This window comes from Spermophilus citellus (genome assembly GCF_964194105.1).
Source record: "Spermophilus citellus genome assembly, chromosome: 4".
In the NCBI taxonomy this organism is placed as follows: domain Eukaryota; kingdom Metazoa; phylum Chordata; class Mammalia; order Rodentia; family Sciuridae; genus Spermophilus; species Spermophilus citellus.
The window spans coordinates 110,824,694-110,847,126 of NC_138185.1; the positions used below are offsets into that span (position 1 = coordinate 110,824,694).

Here is a 22,433-nt window from a genome sequence, read left to right on the forward strand (position 1 = left end):
AGTAGAAATAGAACTTTTGATATTTTCTTCTGCTTTCCCAAAAGATTATCTTGTTCTCAGAGGTGTCTCACCCCACTTTGTAGACAACAGTTTTATAGGATGGTGTCATAGTTTAAATTGTGCCCCCTGCAAGGTACGTTCACATTCTAACCCCTGGAACCTGTGAATGTGCTCTGGTTTGGAAATATGGTAACTGCAGATGTAATTAGTTAAACTGAAGTCACGATGGAGTAGGCCTTTAACCCAGTGAGACTGGTGTCCTAATAAGAAGAGGAGAAGACATGCTTGGAAAAAATCATGTAGAGACACACAGGGAGAAGGTGACCATGTGAGGATGGAGGCAGAGACTGGAGCTACGCATCTGCAAGGCACGATCACCAAGGGTCTCTGACAAGAGGCAAGAAAGGATTCTACAGCAGACAGGAGAGTGTGGCTCTACCAACACCTTGATTTTAGATTTCTGGCCTCAAGAATTGTGAGACAGTACATTTCCACTGCTACATAGTGTGTGGCGTGCAGCCCTAGCAACCCAATAGAGAAGGAATTCAGAGAAGACCAAGAAATCTTGTCCAGAGAGGTAGCAGGAGGACCAGTAAGTGGACCTCAAACTCAGGTAAGTTCTCAGGACAGAAGGTGTAGGCAATGGTTTTAAAAGCTTCTCTGGAAGCAGGAGAATGTGAACAAGGGCACTGGAATGTGCAGTCGCCCTGAGGGGTGGGAGCCGGGAGGAAACCCTGCAGCAGGAGTGGCGGAAGTGCTTAGGGAAGTGGGGCAAGCTGCTTCTGGACAGGTTGGGTGGAGGCAGCTGTGGAGAGTCGTGGATGTGTTTTCCTTCTGCTGCCTTGGACTTCCCTTCTCAGGCATTTGAATTTCTTCCACTGCCTTCTAGTTTGGTGACACATCTGGTCTTCTAGGTGCCACACCTACACTACAGCTCCTTCCATCTGCTTTCTTGCACCCAGGACAGTCAGATTCTCTCTGCCTCAGGGGCCTGAAACCCTCCCACTTAAGAAGCCTATTTGAGATTGCTGGCCTCCAGAACCTCAGGACAATACATTCCCCTTGTTGTGAGCCACAGTGTGTGGCCAGCAGCCCTAGCAAACCAGTAAAGGAAGGATCCAGAGAAGGACTGAGAAAGTCAGAGAGGTCACAGGAAGACCAGGGGGTTTAATAAATCGCTGCGTCTCTACTTAATGGCACACTAAGAGCTGTTGGAAAGATTGAGATTGTTAAATAAAAAGTAAAGTCAGATTTTTTTATTCAGGATGCTTTCGTTTTATATAACAAATGTGTACATTCAGCATATTCCTGTTAGATTAGGCCCCTCCCCCAAACAAAAACAAACAAACAAATCAACTGGTGGAAGATGTTGCCTCTGGAAGGAAACAGGGTGGCTGGAACAGGAAGGCCAGCTTGCTTGTCAATAAATTTGCTTTTGTACTTAAAACTTTTTTGTACCATATATATTATATATTAAAATAAATTTAAAAAGTAAACATCTGTCCTTCTTTTAATGGAAATGCCATAAACGGCTTAATATAGCAGATGGCATAAGCTCAGTAGGGACTGAAGGGAAGGGATGTGCTCAAGGTAGAATCAAATATTGAAGAAAAGATAAGGAAGATAAAGTGAGCCTGCCCATGAAGAGGGAGCCCCTTTCCCTTGAAGGGGTTGGATATTATCAGCTGAGGCCCCAAAAGAGATTTCTCCTATAGCAGCTCACATGAAAGAATAGGTTTACTCACTTATTTTTTCATTCAGCTATTCGATAAATCTTTATTGTGTACCCACTCCATGCCTTCTGCTGAGTGCTGGGAATACAGGGAGGAACAAAAGTGAGACAGTTTCTGCTGTCATAGATACAGATTTTAAGGAATTCAGCCCTGGGAATGCAGTCAGATTGATACCATAAGGAAACACGTGGAGGGTTGATATTCCAAACATTTGTCTAGCTAAATGTCAGTCACTGAATGTGATAAGAAGAATTAATGACCCCCACAGATGTTCACACATTAATCCCAAGGACCTGCAAATATATTACCTTATATGACAAAAGAGCCTTTATAGATGCAATTGGATTAAAAACCTTGAGATGGAGAGATGATCCTGCATAATCTGGGTAGGCCTGGTCTAATTATATGCCTCCTTAACAATCTGAGAATCCTTCCCAGCTGAGTTCAGAGTCAGAGGAGGATGTGCTGTGAAAAAAAAAAAAAAAGGTCAGAGATGCAACAATGCTGGTTTTGAAGACGGATGAAGGAACATAGAACCAAGGAATGTGGGCAACCTCTAGAAACTGGAAAAGAGCACTTTGCCACACCTTTATTCCAGTGAGACCTGTTAGATAGCTCACTTTCAGACCTGTGTTGTTTAAGCTACGAAACTGGTGGTAATTTGTTATAGCTGACAGAAAATGAATGCTTTGGGCTAGTATATAAAGTTGAATAAAACAAAGTCCCTGTCCTCGAGAGTTTATCTATTATCAGAATTTATTGACGTAGAGACCTGTAAACAATATAATCAAAGTGCTAAGATTGGGATGTGTGTGTGCGTGGAGCTAAGTATGTAAAATTTATTTGAAGACATTCTGTTGTTATCTCCCATCTTAGAAAAGCTTTCACCCATTTCCTCATTCCCTTTTGCAGAACAAACTCCTCGAAGGAATTGTCTATTACTGTAATCTTCAATTCGTCTCCTCCATTTCTTCTGAAAGCCAAACTTAGTTGGACTTCCACACCCACTATCCTATCAATGCTATTTGCCTATGGTCATGGTGGCCAATGACCTCCATGGTACCAAAGGCAATGGTAATTTTGAGTCCTCATTGCACTGATGGCAGCACTGATGGAGCCGACCGTGTCCTCTTTCTTGTGTCCTTCCTTAACCTGGTTCCCAGAACCCCATGCTCTTGGTTTCCCTCTTTCTTCCCTAGATGCATCATCTCCATCTCCTTGGTAGGTTCTTTATCTTCTCCCAACTTGTTTATATTGAAGTGGCTCAGAGCTCAGTCCTCAGGCTCTTTTCTGTATATTTCCTCCTTGGATGACCTCATGCCATCTCAGATCAACTATATGCTAATGACATCCAAATGTATTTCACCATGTCAGACCCTACTTTTGGTTTCCAGATTGATTTATCTAAACTACTACTCGGATATGTAGTAGATGTCTCATACTAAACATGTCCAGTACTGAAGCTCCCAATTGTCCAAATTCCTTCCCTACAACCTACTTGACCCACAGTCTTCCCCATCTCAGTTGATGGCAATTCTATTCAATGCTCAGATTCACAACTGACTCTATCGCACACATACACACATTTCATATCAATCCACCAGGAATTCCTGCTTGTTCAATCTTCAAAGCATATCCAGAATCCAGTCACTTTTCCACTGCTGCACCTCTAGGATGGTTACCAATCTTACCCTGATTACTATAAAATATGGTTTCTCATGCCCCTCAGAGAAAAGTCCTGAATTCATACAATAGCCTACCATGTGATTCATGATGGATATCCCAGACCTCCCTTATGTCTCTCAAGTCATCCTCCTCATTTCCTGTTCTTTCTCATTTTGTTCCAGCTACAATGACACCTGTTGCTTCCTGATGTGTTATATGTAATCTGTTTATGTAGTATGTCAAAATAAGATGTTTGTCAGTAATATGGAAAAACTTGGGGAACTCAAATAGCAGGGGTGGAGGAAAGCAGAATAGGCCAAGGTAGGACTCAACAGAAGGAGGACATTTGAAGATGAGGAAATTAGTCATATGGAATATGGAGGAGAGGGGTGAGCAGTGTTCTGACTCCTTTGGAGATAATGATGAAACTCAAAGATTCTGAAGTATGTGTGGCACTTCATAGGTACTCAGTAAATATCTAATGACTGAATAAATTTTCTCAGTCACAAACTCTCATGTTGTTTACTTCTCCTGTTTTGAAGGATTTTTCTTCTTTTTTTTGCTACTTCACTTGTTTCTTTGAGATATTTATCTAGAATCTCAATTTTTGATACCATTGACTAGATTTTTACTTTTAGCAACAAAAATACTGCAGTGTTCCTATAACACCAGGAACATGGACTTTAAAAAATAAAAATCCAGAAAACAGGTTTGAAAGAAAACTTGATTCTGCCCTGGAGGCTTGTTTCAACCTTGGAATCCAAACCATACCTGTTCTGACATGAATCACAAATGAAACTGGAAAGATATAGTTCTGAGAGTTCACATAACAATCACCCATGACTCTATGAAAGCACTACTTTGGTATTACCATTCCTAACCTTGAAACTAGAAGGTCAATGAATCCTTTGTTTAAAATGGCAGAGAGCTGAATCTCTATACATGAATTATTTTCCAAATAGGAAGTTCAATCACTTATATGATCCAATAAATCCACATCAGCTTCTCACGTACTTGCTTGGGGGTATGTTAGCTATGTAACTACTGTTTAAGACCATAGGCCTGGAATCACACAAACACATTGAAACTCAGGAAGCGACCACTCTGAGACTCCACCATAGAGTTCAAGCTACCAATGTGACATCTCTGTATGGAATTTTTGTTTGTTGTGGTATCTGATTATGTCTTATTCATGCAATCTTTTCAATGCTTTGGAAAAAAAGAGAAAGTCCAAACAAAATACAAGGACTGAAATAAGATTGCCTATCCTGCCTATTCCTCACTCTAACCATACATGAGATTCAGTATAGTTCTTGCCCGGGGTTCCCTTTTATTTTATTTCGTTCACTTGGTCCATGGGAAGGGAGGAGGGGGGCTATAATCTCAGACCAATCAAAGTTCCACAACCCCAAAGTTATCCTTGTTAGATATACTGTAGGACACATGAGAGCTGGTAGTGTCAGGATTCACCTGAGCTGCTTCCACAGGTGTGCTGGAACTGTTTCACAAGAGCCAAGTTGTAAATTTTCAAGAATTTTGGTGACCTGTTTGATGTCACATTGACAGCTTGAACTCTATGGTGGAAATATTTGCACTGAAAGTTACTGGCAAATTACTCCCCTGCTCACCAACTCTGCCACCAGCTGCAAAATAACAGCTGATAAACATTTTACCAGCTGGTTTTGTGAAGAGAGCTTTCTAAAAGTCCGTTTTTCAACTAGACTTTCATTACTTCTATTCTTCTTTCTCTCTCTCTCTTTTTTTGTACTGATGTTTGAACCAGGGGCGATTTACCACTGAGCTACATTTCCAGCCTTTTTAATTTTTTATTTTGAGATAGGGTCTTGCTAAATTGCTTAGGGCCTCATTAAGTTGCTGAAGCTGCCCGTGAACTTGTGCCCCTCCTGCCTTAGCTTCCCAAATGGCTATGATTACAGGTGTGCGCCACTGTGCCTGGCCTCAACTAGACTTTCTGTCTGAGTACTTTAACTTTCTATAGCAGATCATTTATGTGTATCAACCATTATATTTTTGTTTTGGTTTTATAGATTTTTCCCTATATGAAAAAAAAACTGTTTACAAGCATGAATACCTCACTAGGATATGGTTTTACACCTGTTTACGCAACTCCATTCATAACTACATGGCCTGATTAGTAATTGCTGACTCTCTGTCTTTCTCATCTCATGGTCAATTTCACGATCTCCAATATTGATATAATTTAGCTGTGTAAACCTCAACTTCATCATTTATAAAGCTGGGATAATAATGATGTAAACTGCTCATTTAGTTGCTGAAAGTACTGAAGAAAAACATATGCAAAGAACCTATCAGTGCTTGGCACATGAAGTATTTCAATACATTTTAGTTATAATGTAGTAATAGTAGCACGCAGGGTACACACTCACAAATAAAATGTGTGCTTTGGCAAACAAATATTTTGACCAGTCCCTCTATGACTTTGGAATATAAATGAGCTATTTGCTATTTGGTGGCTTAGATAATTAGGGAGGTCCCTGTCCAAGCTGATATGGTTTGCTGATAGAAAGATGTCATTTGAGAAACTATTATCATATTCTCACAATAACATTGACTATTTCTTTTATCAGGCATATCAATTTGATATTTGGGGGTTGCAGGACTACAAACTATGGGCTCTTTTATATCTTCTCAACTGTCTTCAAACTTCCTAAGGCGCCCTTTCCTCATTTTCCATTATCCTTTTAATGGAAGATTGTGGTTCATGAGAAAATATAAGCAATCTAGGCGGGACCTTCTTCTTTTCCTTTCACTAAATGCACCAACCAAAGTGTGTCTGTATGTGTGTCTGTGTATATGTATACACACACACACACTCACACACACACATATAAATATAGTCTCAATCCTGTTACTATAAATAATGTGTCCAAGCTGTACCTAAAGGATCATGTCCCTTCTCACCTTCTCAAGGATTCAGCTCTGAGTTGTCTCCCTTCTCTGTATCATCAGCCCTTCCTTCTCTACTGGATCATCCTCTTCCAGCCTACAAAACAGTTCTAGCTCCCACCTTAGGATAAAAAGCTTTCCTCTGCTGTCTCACTATTCTCAACTGCCATCTCCTTTCTCTGTTCCCTTTTTAGCACTTGGTCAAAGTCTTCACCCTTCCACATTCTGTTTTTTTTCCCCCCTCAAATCTACTTTAGTCAGCTTTCTCTCCCCCAAGCTGGTGGAAACCATTTTGTCAAGGCTACTGGCAACATCCATGATGGGAAATGTAGTGGTCACTCATCTATCTGTCTTTGTGCTTCTCCATCCTTCAGTGGCATCAGGATCCCTGACCTTTGAAAAACCATCCTCTCTTGGCTGCTATCACCACATTCTCTGGCTTTCTGCCTACTCGCTAGCCAGTCCCTCTCAGACTCCTTTTTGTGCCTTCTGTCTGCTCAATTTGTAAATGTTGTAGTACCTACATCTTGGCCTTTGGTTGTCTTCTTCCATAATGTATCTTATCTGTCTCCATGATTGCCTATGATTCCCCAATCTGTGTCTCCAGCCCCACTCTCTAATGAGTTTCAGTCCTACTTATATCCTTACTTGAGTATTCAAATAGCAGCTCAAACAAAAAGACCAAATAGAACTTTGACGTTTTCTTCAAAATATATTTCCTGTAATCATGCCCACTCAGTAAATGACACCACTACCTACTTGCTTAATGTTTCTCTCTCCGTCCAATCTAATCAGCCAGTTGGCTCTATTCCTACATGATGTCTCAATCCTGTTCAGGCCCTCCTGATTTCTGTCTTGGTTATTTATTTATGATCAGTTTTCTCTCTAGCACCAGAAGGGTCTTTTTGATATATAAATAACACCAGATCATCCCCATTTAATTAGTTTCCTGAGACTATAATTAAAAACTCTTACTTTGACCCACCAGGCCCTCTCTGTGCTGGCCCAATCCTGCCTCTTCAACCTTGTCTTGCTCATGTTCTTCTCCTATATGCTTCAGGTCCACAGGCCTTCAGTATATTCCTGCAGTATGTGAAGCTGGACGTCCCCTTAGGCCTTTGTATTTGTAGTGTTCTGCCACCACATCTATGCTTCCTATCATTCAGGTCTTAGGTCAAGTCATTTCTCCAGAAAGATATGCCTTGATCATCCAAGGAAACTTGGTGGCTTACTTTATGTCCTCCTTACTGGCACTTTTGCTTCACAAGAGCAAGCCCTTTGTCCATCTTGGTACCTGCTGTTTCCCCAGCACTAGTTTACATATCACTTGTGACTAACCAATAATTGCTGTAGCAATGAGTGAACATTCTGGATCCTCAACAAAGACATTTCTTCCAGGTGAGGAGATTGTCTATGATCATGCTCACTCTCCTATATGTAAAGTCACACCCACATGAGAAGTTCATTTCAGAATGATGCATCAGGAGAACTTGACTACATTGAGAACCCGCTGAGTCTCCTGCTTCCAATATTAAAGCTGTTTCAGATTGTTTACATTTTTGTTTATTCATTTTTGTTTATTAGGAAAGGGAAAATTAAATTTCAAGCTTAAGGCAGCAGGCATAGTCTCTCCAGCCATGAATGTGGGTTCTCCCTTTTTCAGATTTATTTCCTACTTTTGTTATCAGAACAAATTTCTGGTAATGAAATTTATTATAATTCACCACAGTTTCTTTTTGGAGAGAGGTGTGATTTAAGGGGGAAGAAGTTATGGGGAAAGATTTATTAATAAATATGATGTTATGAGAAAGAAGTTCTGGTGTTCTATTGTACAGTATGGTGACTCTAAATAATAATGTATTTTGTGTGTGTGTGTATATATATATATATATATATATATATATATATATATATCTAGAAGAAAGGATTTTGAGTGCTTTTACCATAATGAAATGATAAATGTTTGAGGAGATAGATAAATTTACCTTGATTTGAATCTTATGCAGTGTTTTTGTGTATAAAAACATCGCATGGTACTCTATAACTATGTACAATTTTATGTACCAGTTAAATTAAAAAAAAAAGAAGTGTGATTTGAACAAAATCATTGCAAGGGTTAACACTGAGGCAGAGACTGGACAGCTGCCTGTCAGGGATCTTGGCAAGGAACAATGTGCTTTGGATGGGAGTTTTCTGGATGGAAGAGTTTATGTGGCAGTCTGGGCAGTCCTCATTGTTGTTCGGTGATTTGCTGTGATTCATATCTGTGATTCCACAAGGTTGCTGTACTTAGTGCTTAAATTACCCACTAAGAGCCCAACCCTCTGGGTGTGAGGGGTTTTAGGTTTATTTGCATTTGTTGACTTGATGAGTGTCACTTCATAGTCATGAGCCAAAAAGTCAATGGATTTTAACAGTGTATTATTCTCTCAGTGCTCCCTGTCTCAGAAGTGGAAGAAATATACCTTTTAGAGTAGGCTTCAAATGCTATGCCTTGATCTTAAGTAAATGAATGAACTTTACCCTTCTGAGGTTCAAAGGAACTTTTCTTAATTGTTATTTAGGCCTGGAGTGGTTTTGAAGTTTATGGAGCATAATGTGTACATGCTTCTCCCCAGCATGATGGAATTAAAATGTAACTCTTTTGAAGACCAGAGTGTGTTGGTATTTTAATTTATTGGTTATTTTATATGTTTTGCGTGTGGCAACAGCATTCCTAAAACAGCAATTGGAAAAGCATATACTGATCCATTATTATTGAATATTTGTTCATACATGTATCAGATAGACATAGATGATATAAAGAATATATACATGATTAATCCATAAGGGTACAGCAGTGGACAAATCTCTTGGAATAGAATACACCTTGAAAATAGCCCTGATAACCTAGATGCAATGTGGAATGCCATTGTATACAAGCATTATACCTTGATTTAAGAAAATTTCCCAGATAAGCATTGCAATTAATTATCATTTAGCAAAATTATATTTTAATTTTAAAACAAATTTAAACATTGTGCAAGTAGTTTTGAAGAAGAGGAATTCAGAAAAAAACTTTTCATAACTTTTCATCAATTTCTCTTCCAGGAAGCCAAAGTTTGAGTCTTTTGGTAACCAAATTAAAAAAACAAAAACAATCAATCAATAAATTGTATTGTTACATCATGCAAGCAACTAATTTTTAAGAATAATTTTTAAAAACACACATTTTTATCTACATTCATATGGGCTTAATTTTTACATAAAATTAGGACTTACATAAAGATGTGTTAATTTCTAAGGATAATTGATGAAAAATTCAAAATGGTACATTAAAATATGTAAAATATATAACACAATATGTAATATAATATATAATAAATTTCCTTACATATAAGTTTATTGGAATATGCCTCTCCAGTGTTTTGACTATGATCTTTCTTTCAGCATAAATCAATATAGTAATTTCAATTTAAATAACTAAGTTCACTGTTGAACACCTAGCATAAGGCTTAGGTCATTTTCCAAGTGTACTTGAAAGTGAAATTTAGCTTGATTTATTTTGTCTGCAATGTTCTTTTGTTAGGACAGTTAGCAAATACTGGCATTGAGTAATTAATGGTATTGAACCAACCACAAAATGTACTAGTAATTTAATCATTTAGTCTAGAGTATTTACTGAGTACCTTGCCAGAACTTTAAAAGGTCCTTTGGAGATCCAAAAGGGAAAAAGTACAAGCACAAGCAAGGACAAGCAAAGTTATCATTTAAAATTCTACAGAGATAGCCTTTATTTGCCACATTTTCAATTCAAAGGCAAGAAGCCTTTTTATTCAACTTATTTGATAGTGCTGAAGTTTTGAAAGTCTTTTGGCTCATTGTTTGCTCATATCCTGGTCCCCTGGCTAAGATAAGAAAACTCCAAGGTCTGGGAAAGTTTCCTACGGAATCAGATGGTTTCTGATCCCTGAACCAAATTTCTGGTGTTTATCTAGATTCTAGGCTAAGCAGCCTGCTTTAAAAGAGGCAAGAAAGAGCTTCTGAAAGTATACTAATTAAAAAAAAAGACATAAAGAAAGGCACTCTGCCTTGAATCATGGGCATATAGTCTTCTCATTCAAGGGAAAGCAATGGTATATCTGGAGCTTTGTAATCAAGACTTAATAATGAAGGTTAATTTTCACCAAGTGAAGCCCATTGGGTTTTCTTTATATTAAATAAGTTATTAGCATCATCTGTGTTCTCCTCCCTGTTCTGACAGGTCCCTGGGGTCTAAGGTTATAAGGTCAATATCCTGGGCAAGTCTAGTTTTGTTTCTGACCAGGACCCTCCCTGCTTTCTGCTCTCCCTTTCCACATTGAAACTAAGGGCAAAGTTCATGTATCATAGATGAATGACAGTCCATAAATGCCAGTGAAGACAGAGATAGGTGGAAAGCAGCCCAGGTCAAGAGATAGATGGTCAACTCAAGATTGCTGTAGATAAATACAAAACAACCCTCAGCAGGAGATATTAAAATGTTGTTTCTGTAAGTGGAAAATGACATCCTTGGAAATTTTAGTTATGAATAACTAGGAAACATAAGGGTCTATGTTTGTATAGAGCAGAAGCTACCTCCTCTTCCCACTTTCTTCTTCCCACTCTAGTTTTCAGGATGGAGTCACTGGACAGCTTATTAGAAATGCAGATAGTTTTAAAGTTAGTGCCAGAGATGACCTATTTATTTTTTTAAGCCCTCTTATGCAACGTGTTTTAGTTCCAAATGTGGAGAGAAAAGTGGGTGTGAGAACTGCCTCAGGTCTCTCGTTCCTGGAGCTCTGGGTGGGTGGGGGACCCTTCCTCGTGACCCTGTGGCCACACGTGTCTCTGCCAGCTATCTGCCTTGGCATCTGAACTAGGGAGAGAATGAATGATGTCTTGGGCCCTTCTGCGGAATTTATTGACTGGCTTCATTGGCCGGATTTCCCAGGAAGTCATTGGAAATGGAATTCGTAACTGAAGCTTGCTTGAAAGGAGATCCTGTTTGCAAAGGAATTGTTCTCTGTGTAAATTTTAGATTTTGTATGTTCATTCTTTATTCTTCTCCTCTGAGAAATCATCCTTGTCATTAGCATCATCTGAGTTATTAGTGAGATCCCAGTTATGCTTTTTTTTCTAGATTCCCTGGGGTAATTTCTGCCTACCTGGTGTTAACTCTCAGCTGAGTGCATCCAAGGAATGAATGAATACCCAACCTTGGGATCTTTCATTCAAGTAAATTTATCTTCTGTTTTTCCCCTTCCTTCAGTACCACTCATACCTGCAATCCTATGAACAGTTTAGAAAGTAGATTCCATTTGAATTTTATATGCTAGCTTTGTCCCCTTATCTAGGACACAAGTTGTTTAGCATCAGATGTCAAAGGGAGAGAGGTGATATAAGAATCCTATCTGTATACTCTTTACATTATCTAGCATTTCTTTAACATGTGTATGTATATCCTATTAAAATACTTTTAGAAAGTGCATTACGCTTCCTGTTTGCATATACTGTAAAAAGTAAGAAGCAAAACAAAAAAGTATTTTATATAGATTCAGTATGGTAACAAATGAAAGTCCATTTAGGTTTGATAAGTGCCCTTTGCTCTGAAAGGAAGATAAAAATGAAAAATAGTGATAATAATTAACAAAAACAAACCAAACCTGTCTGGCTAAATGTTAATAATAGCAACTTGACTTTATTTAGGGGGCTTCCAGATCAAAACTTTCACTGTGTATTCAAACTAGTGCAGTTCATTTAATTGCTCTCAAATGGTAATACATAGAATCAGCTATCAAGTTTCTAGCCTGGAAAAATCCATAATAGCCACTGGACACAAACACCATGGGGACATCATTCAGACACTTCATAAAAATAACTTGCCCAACATTTTTGGAATCTGATGCAAGCTATACTTGTGGCTCTGTTTCCTTTGCTTTATTCAATAACGCCACCAGGGCTATGATAATTTGGATGCTACAGGAAACACCAGTACAGAATAAGGCTGCAGTTAGCTCAACAGCCAATTATGTAGGGGAGACAGTGCTACTAAAGACAATTAACATTTAAGATTCAGCCAGGGGACTTGATGGAAAGGGGTGTTTATCTTAAGTCCAGAATAAAGCAGTTGATTGGTGGTACAAGTATTTCAGCAGTAACATAGCCCAAGATCATCTCACTTGTGTTCATAAGGGAGGGGTCCCAAATTTGTGTCACATGAGTAACCAGAACAACCAATGACATTTCACTCTAGCGACTAAAAAGAATGCATTGGTCCATTCAGAAATACTTATTGAATATTATAATGTGCTAACATTTTAGGAAATGCAAATGTATGTTAGCTTTTTCCTGATTTTAAGAGGTTTGGAGTTCAGTAATGAGTTCAGATTATTTGTATTAGTACAGCTGCTCTAATTTTTCAGTTGCATGATTAGGTAATGATTACATGATCTATTATAGGGAAAGACACTTGGGAGGAATGTATACTTTATCTAAAAACTACCATTTTTATTAAAGTATAAAGTATATATTAAAGTATAGCACACACTTAAGAGTGTACACTGCATGAAGAGTATAGGCTCAGTGAATTCTCATAAACTGAACATACTAGTTGTGTAAGCAGTATCTAGATAGAATAGCACGGTATTTCAGAAAGACCTCGAGTGCTGTTTTTGCTCCCTTCTAACCACACTTGGGGAAGCAGGATTTGTTAGATGAAATGTAGACCGAGAAAAAATTATTAGAGGTGGATTCATATACTGAATCCATATGAATTATTATTATTGTATTATTGTACAATGTCCATGTGTAAAGACATACACACTGAGAGACATTGGAAACCATGACCGATGTTTGAGAAATGAGTTTATGAGTAATTGGCTCAGAGTGCCAGTTGGAGAACAGGGTTGGGTCCATGTTGTAGAGACTTAAATGCTACATAAAGAAGGTAGATTTACCCACTTGCTGTTGAAGGTTTTTGAAAAAAGAGAAGTTTGTAAGACTTTTCAGTGATGGTTAGTAACTTATTGGTAATGGGAGAGGTGAGACTGGAGTTTGGAATACTGGTTGGGAAGCTTCTATAATGATACAGGCATCAGATAATTTTGGCTCTGTAGTGGCAATGAGGACAGAGAGTAACCGGCCATCTGCAAACACTATAAAGAGCCAACAAAAACTGATTGTGGCCTTTGAGGAAAAGGGGGAATCAAAGAAAATTTTCTTCCGTAGATACAATTAAGACAGAATTCGTATTTTTTTCCAGTACTTGTTATCTACTTTTTAAAAGGAGTCTTTGAATGCTGTCTCTCTAAGAGAATTCTGGAAACTTTCTTGAAATATTTGAATAAAACCTTGAGTTGCTGTAAGGAAACTAAAAATAAAGCAACTGCCCTGTTAGAAGACAAAAAGAGTCCTTTGTTAGAACCGTGGACAACCTGTTTATCTTTTGAAATGGTTGCTTGCTAGAATAAACATTTTACTGGGAAAAAACTGACACCAAAGATTTTTGAAACTATCGCATTGACAGCAAATTATTGGGTATTGCTCACCAGATGATTTCTTCACCCTTTCCTTAAATAATTTTCATTAATCCATATTTCTGTACTTTCATTTGTGTGTGTGTGTGTGTGTGTATTACTGGAGATTGAACCAGGGGGTGCTTTACCACCTAGCTACATCCCCTGACCTTTTCTTTATTTTTTATTGTGTATCTGGAGACAAGACCTCATTAAATTGCTGAGGCTGGGCACAAGCTTGCATTTCTCCTGCCTCAGCCATATAGTCATTTCTATACTTTAATCTGTAATGTGTTTCTATAGGAGACATATTATGACTTAGTTTTTTTTTTTTTTTTTGACAACATCACTTTAGCCATGTGGGCAAATTTTGTTTATTGAGAGCACCCCTCCCCTTCATTCCATTTTTCCCCTCCAAAGCAGTGGGTTCTTCACTCAACAAATAACACCTAACATGTCCTTTGATTTACAATAACGTATGTCAAAGTCTGTCAACTGTATGTCCTTCTGTACTATCAACAACCTATTTCTTAGAGGTTACCTTTCTGGAGTTTTTGGCACGAGTGGCTGTGGAATTTGTGAGATTTGTGTCGTAAAACATCAGGCGGAAGAGAAATTGCTCTCGAAATCTGGTCTTTGTACAGGTAACCCAGAGTAATTTCTGGGACACAACGGAAGAGAACTTTACTCTGGAAAGAGCACGTGGTTGGAAAGAGGAGGGAGTCCGGGAAGACTAGGGCTGGCTTAGCGGGACCCTAAGCTTGCTCTGGACCTTAGGCTCCACCGCCTGAGTGGGAGGACGCCAGAAGTATGGAGCCTGGAGCCTTTCCACGACACTAGCCGCACACCTACGCCACTCGAAGTTCCCTAACTTTTCCTCCAGCAAGCGAGAGGAAGGGTGTTATTAAGTTTAAAAGGGAAGTCCCTCCCTCTTCCCGGATTCCGATTGGCTGGGGCCAACCCCACCCCCGCCATGCGGTCAGCCGATTGGCTGAGGGAGGGGAGAGCCTCAGGCCGGGAGCAGGCGGCCGCCCCAGGTGGCAGGTGGGGCGGGCACAGCTCGCACCGCCCCCGAAGTCTCCTCCCCGTCTAGCTCTCGCAACTCTCAAGCTTGAAGGTTCGCGCGCGGGCTAGGCGCGCCGCGCCCGCCGGGAGCCGGACTGCCAAGAGTTGGCCATGAAGAGCCTCAAGTCCCGCCTGAGGAGGCAGGACGCGCCCGGCCCCGCGTCGTCAGGCGCCACTGCCGCCGCCAGCGCGGTGAGTCCAGCGGTCCGCTCGCGTTCTGGGTTTCCCTGCGCTCCACTCTCGCAAGCCCTGCGCCGCCCTTCCCCGTGGGCCCTCAGTCAGTCCGGCTCTAGGGCCCGGCGACCCTTCTTCAGGCCCGGAGACCCCGCGGACCCTCCCCGCCGCGGCAGCAGCTCCTCTGGGGGTCCCTGCCCCGCCCCTCGTCGCTGCGTCTCGGAACTTCGGGAGAAGCCCGGGGGCTTCGGGTTTGTAGTCCCTACTAAAGCTGGCGTTTGCGGAGTGTCTCCGCGCGCAGCCCCTCCCCTTTCTCGGCGCAGGCTCCCCGTCCGCAGTCCTCCGCGGGGGCGAGGCGGTCGCAGGGCGTCCCCTGCCCGGGGTTCGCGCGGGCCAGTCCAGGTGGGCAGGCCGCGCCCCAGGCGCCGCCTCGCGCGGACTCGGAACGGGTCTCGGGGCTGTGACTGCGAGCCTGAGTCTTGCCGGGCTGCGTGGACGTCGTGGGTCTTCCGCTGTCGCTGTCACTGGGAAAATCTGATTTTGAGAGAGGCCGAGAGAATGGGCATTGTTGTGAAGACAAAGCCTCACTTAGGTGTTGACCCTCTAGGTCGGGAAGTCAGGAAGGGGGTTGCCCTGTTGGCCATGTCAGCTGTGGAACAGATCCATAAAGGACACCACTCGCCACTGATTTGCAGCCCGTCTCTGTGTGCAGGCTAAGAAGGAGAATAGTCAGGGCCTCTGTTTAGTTGGCAGGGGAACAGGGATCTTGGGAAACAGCCTGACCACAGATGTTGGGATTTAGATAATTTGGCAGGTTAGAAGAATGGCAATATCATCACAATTCTGTCTTATTAAAATAAATGCTATTTAAAAAGCGTTGAAGAATCAAATATCGAGGAAATTTATGCTGAAACAGCCCAGTTACATAGTGGGAGTAATTGAAAAGGATCTTTATAGTTTTGTGTAGATTTTACCAAAGGATTATATGCTTTTTATGAAAATACGAATTAGACTTTATACAGATTTGTGCCTTTATTTCCACCCATTTCTAGGATTATTTTACTAGGTCATAAGGAAATTGTGGAGGGACTAGAATTTTTAATTAAAAAATTTAAAAATAAAAAGAATGGATTCAGATAATATGATATTTGGTGGTGTTAGTAAAGCTTGAAAATGTTTCATAAGCTCAGGAAAAAGACTCCTTTGATTTCACTTAAAAAAATAATTGGCAAAAATATGTAGTAATATTGGAGATCATTATAGCCAAGTTAAAGATTGAACTTCTTTGTGATACAGGTTGTGTTTTCAGCTTTATGGAAGATATGCTGTTCTATATCTACTTAGCTACATCTCCCACAGTTTTGTTTGTTTTTACATTAAGGATTTACATAGCACTTGAAAACTTATATACCTTAATTTTATCCTGTTTTCTCCTCTAGAAAAGTAGAGAGAGTATTTAATTGTTATTGGTATATTCCATATCTCAATTTTCATTTTATACATTTGGAAGCTTATGTCTTTAGTGCTCATTAAATTCAGCATTCTGTTACTTTTCATAAAATAATGGAATGAAGACGAAATACATGGAGCCGGGCATGATGGTGCACGCCTGTAATCCCAGCGGCTTGGGAGGCTGAGACAGGAGAATCGCAGGTTCAGTGTCAGCCTCAGGAAAAAAGTAAGGCTCTAAGTAACTCAGTGAGACCCTGTCTTTAAATAAAATACAAAATAGGACTGGGGATGTGGCTCAATGGCTGAAAGCCCCTGAGTTCAATCCCCAGTACAAAACAACAACAACAAAAGTCTTCTCAGTTTGATACATATTAGAGTAAGTTTTGTAAGATTTTTAAATGAAAGTGAGTGTGGTAACTAACAAAGCCAAACCAAGCATTGATAGAATAAAATATACAGGAGAAATTGATTCCTTCTGCTTTTCAGTCTATATATACATCATAACTCCTGATTTGGTCACCTATGTATTTATTGTTATGATTGGGCAGGCCTCTCCCTCCCTCCTTCCCACCCCCACCTTGACTTTAGACATTTTTGAATAGATAATATAGGACCTGGTTTGACTTGCAAGGAACAACAACAACAACAGCAACAACAACAAATATTTGCAACAGAATGTCTGCCTTTCATCCCTGTCCTTTATTCACCTGGTCCCACCCACCTCAGAGGCTACTGTTGTTATTAGTTGCCTGCATGTTCCTTCAGAGAAAGCTTAGTATATATAAACAAATATGAATATAAATATTCATCCTTCATAGAAATAGTAGCTCACCTTTCTTGCTGTTCCATATCCTGTGTTGTTTTGTTAATGGTGAATTTGGTCCAGAGCTTCCCATTCCTGGAAGTGGAATTGCTAGGTTAGAGGATAGGTACATTCTTTGTACCTTAAAGGATGTTGTCAAATTTCCTTTTATGTATCATGAAACCAATGTGTGGGAAAAAAAAAATGTTTTTGACCTTTTATTAAAAGTCTTTAAATTTTTTGATCTTTGCTATTCTGACAGATAAAATATGACAGGAGTACTTTAGATTTGCATTATTTCCCTTATGATTGAAGTAGAACATCTTTTCAAATTTTTACAAGCCATTTGCATCTTCTTTTTCTCATATTCATTTTTTTTATTCTTTTTAGTTATACATGAAGTAGAATGTATTTTGACATATCATATAAACGTAGAGTATAACTTCTCATTCTTGTGGTTGTACATGATGTGGAGTTTCACTGGTCTTGCATTCATATATGAATATAGGAAAGTTATGTCATATTCTATTGTCTTTCCATCTCCCTTCCCTTCATTCCCCTTTGTCTAATCCAATGAACTTCTATTCTCCGTCCCCCACTTATTGTGTGTTAGCATCCGTATATCAGAGAGAACATTCCACCTTTGGTTTTTTGGGGATTGGCTTATTTCACTTCGCATGATAGTCTCCATTTCCATCTCCAGTTCCATCCATTTACTGGCCAGTGCCATAATTTCATTCTTCTTTATGGCTGAGAAATTTTCCATTCATCTGTTGAAGGGCACCTAGGTTGGTTCCATAGCTTAGCTATTGTGAATTGAGCTGCTGTAAACATTGATGTGGCTGCTATCCAATGCTGTTTTTAAGTCCTCTGGGTATATGCTAAGGGGTGGGATAACTGGGTCAAATGGTGGTTCCATTCCAAGTTTTCTGAGGAATCTCCATATTGCTTTCCAGAGTGGTTGCACCCATTTGCAGTTCCACTAGAAGTGTATGAGTGTACCTTTCCCCCCTCATCCTTGTCAACACTTATTGTTACTTGCATTCTTCATTTACCATTCTGACTAGAGTAAGATGGAATCTCAGTGTAGTTTTGATTTGTATTTCTCTAATTGCTAGAGATGTTCAACATTTTTTTATATATTTCTTGACCAGTTGTATTTCTTCTTTTGTGAAGTATCTCTTCAGTTGCTTTGCATCTTCTTTTCTGTGAACAGTTTATCCTTCCCATTTTTCTTTTGCATTGTTAATTTTTTATTAATTTATATGTACTTTATGGCATGAAAATTAGCCCTTTTAATATGAATAGCTAATATTAATTTATTGGTAATTTGTCATATTTTTATGGTGGCATTTGCTGGGCAGAAAGTGCTTGTTTTTATACTATCGGAATTCTTTTTTTTTTTTTTTAAAGAGAGAGTGATAGAGAGAGAGAGAGAGAGAGAGAGAATTTTTCAATATTTATTTTTTAGTTATCGGCGGACACAACATCGTTGTTTGTATGTGGTGCTGAGGATGGAACCCGGGCCGCACGCATGCCAGACGAGCGCGCTACCGCTTGAGCCACATCCCCAGCCCCACTATCGGAATTCTTAACCTTTTATTTTGTGACTTTTAGATTTAGATTTATGTTACATTTTGGCCTTTTCACTCTGCAATATTAAACAACAGCAGAAATTCCCCAAGTTTCTTCTGTTTGCTTTGTTGCATTTTTTGAATACACACAGAATTTATTCTGTTGTAAGAAGGTATACATCTTGCTTTCTTTTTTCTCCCTCCTTTCCCCTATTTGAATCCCTTAATTTGAATTTAATGTTTTTTTTTTTGATTATCATGGAAATAATTACAATTTGAGCTACTTTGATTTGAAATTTTAAAATTGTTTATATCATGGTTTTCTTTGTGTATTTATTTAAGCTTATATCTGAAGAGGAGACATGAGCAATAGACTGAAGTATGTTAGGTATGTAAACATTTTATGACATAGTATGTATGTAAAATATAGCATCTTAGTTTAACATACTAAATTATAATTATACACAGATGATATGCAGAAAAATAGTAATTTTAAATGTTCAGACTAGTACCATTGTTATAAATATGCTAGTGAGTTTAAAGCCCAGCTAAATGGGGACAGGTTTATATATCCATAGATAAACAGTTCACAATTATTAATTCAGGGTAAAATACATTTGATGATTAGTACTTTACAAGTCAAATCTGGAGATAGCTGCATTTATTAATCATAAACTAGAATATTTCTGTTGCTACACTTATTTTTAATTATAAAATCTGACCTTTAGTAATAAAATTAAGGGACTGTATTTACAGAACTAGTAGAGGCTGCATTCTAGAGACAAATATTGTAAGCAGATACTTTGGAAGGGGCAGTTCCACTTTAAATTGTAGCTATGTTAAACATTTGTAGCAAAGTCTTGATTGTAAAAGTTTTCTGACCTGGGAGGTCCTGCAGTGATTACTTTTGCTTCCCTTTCATTTTTGGATATTGGGATTGAACCCAGGGGTGCTTTACCAGTGAGTGGTTATGCACTTTCCAGTTCTTTTTTTCTTTTCTTTTCTTTTTTTTTTTTTTTTTTTTTAAATTTTGAGACAGGGTCTCACTAAGTTCCTGAGGCTGGTCTCAAGCTTGCAACCCTCCTTTCTCAGCCTCCCAAGTTGCTGGAATTAAAGGCATGCCCCACAGTGCCAGATTCTAACTTTATTCTGAAAGCATCTCGCTAATGCCTCAGCACCCTGAAGAAACATTGTGATTTCTAAAGGAATTTGGTTACAAAATAGCAACTAAAATTTTTTCAAAAAACTTCTTTTGGTTCCTACTAAGGATATTAGTTTGAGATGTTTAGAAAGCATAAAGAGTTAAACATGATTTTGTTTTAGTTTGGATTTTAGTTTTGGTTTTATGGTTTCCACTCAGGGATTTGGGTGTGTTTGAAAACATGTTAATATTACCACAGTGACTTCTGGGTAATGTGAATAATTAAGATCACAAATCGTTATCGTCATTCTAAACTCACGATACTTAATTGAGCACTATTCACTCATTATCATTAAAGATTACAACCTTTAATTAAAAATGCCTATCTTAATTAAAGTTTTATTTAGACAACTTCCTATTCTTATTCTTGCATTATATTTCCTGTGATTCTTGAAGGATGAAGACTTTAGTTAAGAAGATTTTTTGTTTTGTTTTTTTTATACTTTTCCACTTCAACCCCCAACATAAGTAGCAGGTTTACCCACATTATCATGTGTATTTGAATTATGAAATTTGTATCTGAATACCAAAACAGTTGCTTTTGTAGGTCTTTTGGTACATGAGTCTAAAAACTTAAGTGATGAGTAGTTTAGGATTTTAAGTACTTATATTAATAAGGATGAAGTAATTTGTATATCTTTATTGTGCATCATACATATTGTTCAAATTTAAACTTAGTTTAGGAATTGGACTTTGCTCAGCAGTTACTTAGCTTGGAAAATATTTATGTAATATTAAGTTAGTCTCAAGAATGGATTAATTGTTACATCCTCTTTGAAGAAATGGATGATTCCAAACTGGAAGCAGAAGTAGTACAAGATGAGCCTGGAATTCCTTGTCATGCTAGAATGCAGGGGGGAAATAAAAGATTAGAATTCTGATGCTAACTTGAAGAGGCCCCCACTTGGCCAAAGATGGGACCTTTTGATCATTGATTAGGAAACAACTACAGTGGACTAAAATCTTTCAATCCATGAGTTCGTAGTGATGATTAAAAAATAAAAACAATTTGTCACTTTTAGAGTATGCTGGGGAACTGATGCATTCGCTCTGAAAAATAAAGGGATATAACAAAATATTTGTCATGATTTTCTGTTGTAAACTGTATCTCAGGGTAACTAAACTGTCAATAAGGGAAAGTTTCTCTTTATGAAAGGAATTTTATCCCAGCTAATAGACGAAGAAGGGGTGATAGAATTAACATATCACATATTCTTCCAGCTAGTAAGCAAGAATGCTAGTGTATTATGATTTTACATGTCCTAGTGAATTAATGGGTGTAGAGTTTAGACAGTGAACATTATCCCCTGGTAGATATTTTCTTCACCATTTATTAGTATCTTGCCCAGAAAATCATACCCGAATATGATAGCCCTTTACATATAACCACCATTTTATAGAAAATACAAAGGAAAGAGAAATGTGAGATGTAGTCAGGAGAATTCTGAGTGTGGGAAACTAAAGAACAGGTGACCTAGTGTCTTCAAAAATAAATTATAAGAAAAGGAAAAAGATGGAGAAGAAATCTAGAGATTATAAGATTTTAAGAGATTAAAAGACATATTGACAATTGCAATGATGGACTTTATTTAGACCCTGATTAAGTAGTTGTAGAAAGTGAAAGCTTATAAGACAATTGAGGAAATGTAAACACTAACTGGATACTTCATGATATAGAATTATTTAACAAATTTAAATGTGACTATGGTAGTAATGTCATTATCTTTATAAAGAGTATCTTTCAAAGATATATTTAGAAGTGCTTTTGCAGATGAAATAATATGAAGTCTAGGATTTGCTTCAAAATACTCTGGTGGAGGGTAGATGGGGTGAGTAAGTAGGGTTATAGTTGAACTAAAATTGGTCAGTTGTAGCTGGGTGGTTTGTGATGCTATTGTATCTACTTTTGTATTACTGTTGAATTCAGCATATTTCCTAAAATTTTTATAATAAGAAAGATTAGTCTCAGCCTTCAAGGATTTTAAGAGACAATTAAACAATAACAGTAATACAGTATCAGAGCCATAATAGAGGTCTGTATATATTGCTATGGGAGTGCAGATGTATAGAGTAGGGACAGGGGAAAGGCTGGCAAGTGAAGCTTCTGCCAGGGCCAGAAAGACAACTTGAATGACTTTGTAGGCAAAAGAAGAGCAAGTATTGTGGTGTGGAACTGTGAAATTATTTAGCCTGCTGAGGGTGCATCAGGTTAGGAAACTAAACTAATCACCTTGTAAGAATTTCAGTGAAAGGGGTTAGAAGGCAACAGATTGGGGGTTGTAGTTAGGGAAGTTCCCTCCCTTTTTTTTTAATTAACTTGAATTA

At 38.6% G+C, this 22,433-nt stretch overlaps 1 protein-coding gene and 1 long non-coding RNA gene across 6 annotated transcripts in view; one reads left to right on the top strand and one right to left on the bottom strand.

Annotated features, from left to right (window-relative positions):
* Positions 1–22,433, bottom strand: part of LOC308646520 — a 110,506-nt gene that overhangs the window by 38,917 nt on the left and 49,156 nt on the right. The window contains exons 3-4 of one of the 4 annotated variants that reach the window (XR_014021409.1): positions 17,364–17,429; positions 2,042–2,198 (exon numbers count right to left, since the gene is read on the bottom strand). The exons of 1 other annotated variant lie outside the window; for it this stretch is intronic. This is a non-coding gene — a long non-coding RNA (uncharacterized lncRNA). The remainder of the gene's footprint in view (positions 1–2,041; positions 2,199–17,363; positions 17,430–22,433) is intronic. 2 more of the 4 variants (XR_014021408.1, XR_014021411.1) reach the window with 2 other exon arrangements.
* UACA (uveal autoantigen with coiled-coil domains and ankyrin repeats) overlaps positions 14,322–22,433 on the top strand; it is a 109,048-nt gene continuing 100,936 nt past the window's right edge. The window contains exons 1-2 of one of the 2 annotated variants that reach the window (XM_081289547.1): positions 14,322–15,097; positions 19,250–19,295. Coding sequence is in view for 1 of the 2 variants with exons in the window: in XM_081289546.1 (XP_081145672.1) it covers positions 15,017–15,097 (81 nt within the window). In the remaining variant the exon portion in view is untranslated. The remainder of the gene's footprint in view (positions 15,098–19,249; positions 19,296–22,433) is intronic. The other variant, XM_081289546.1, reaches the window with a different exon arrangement.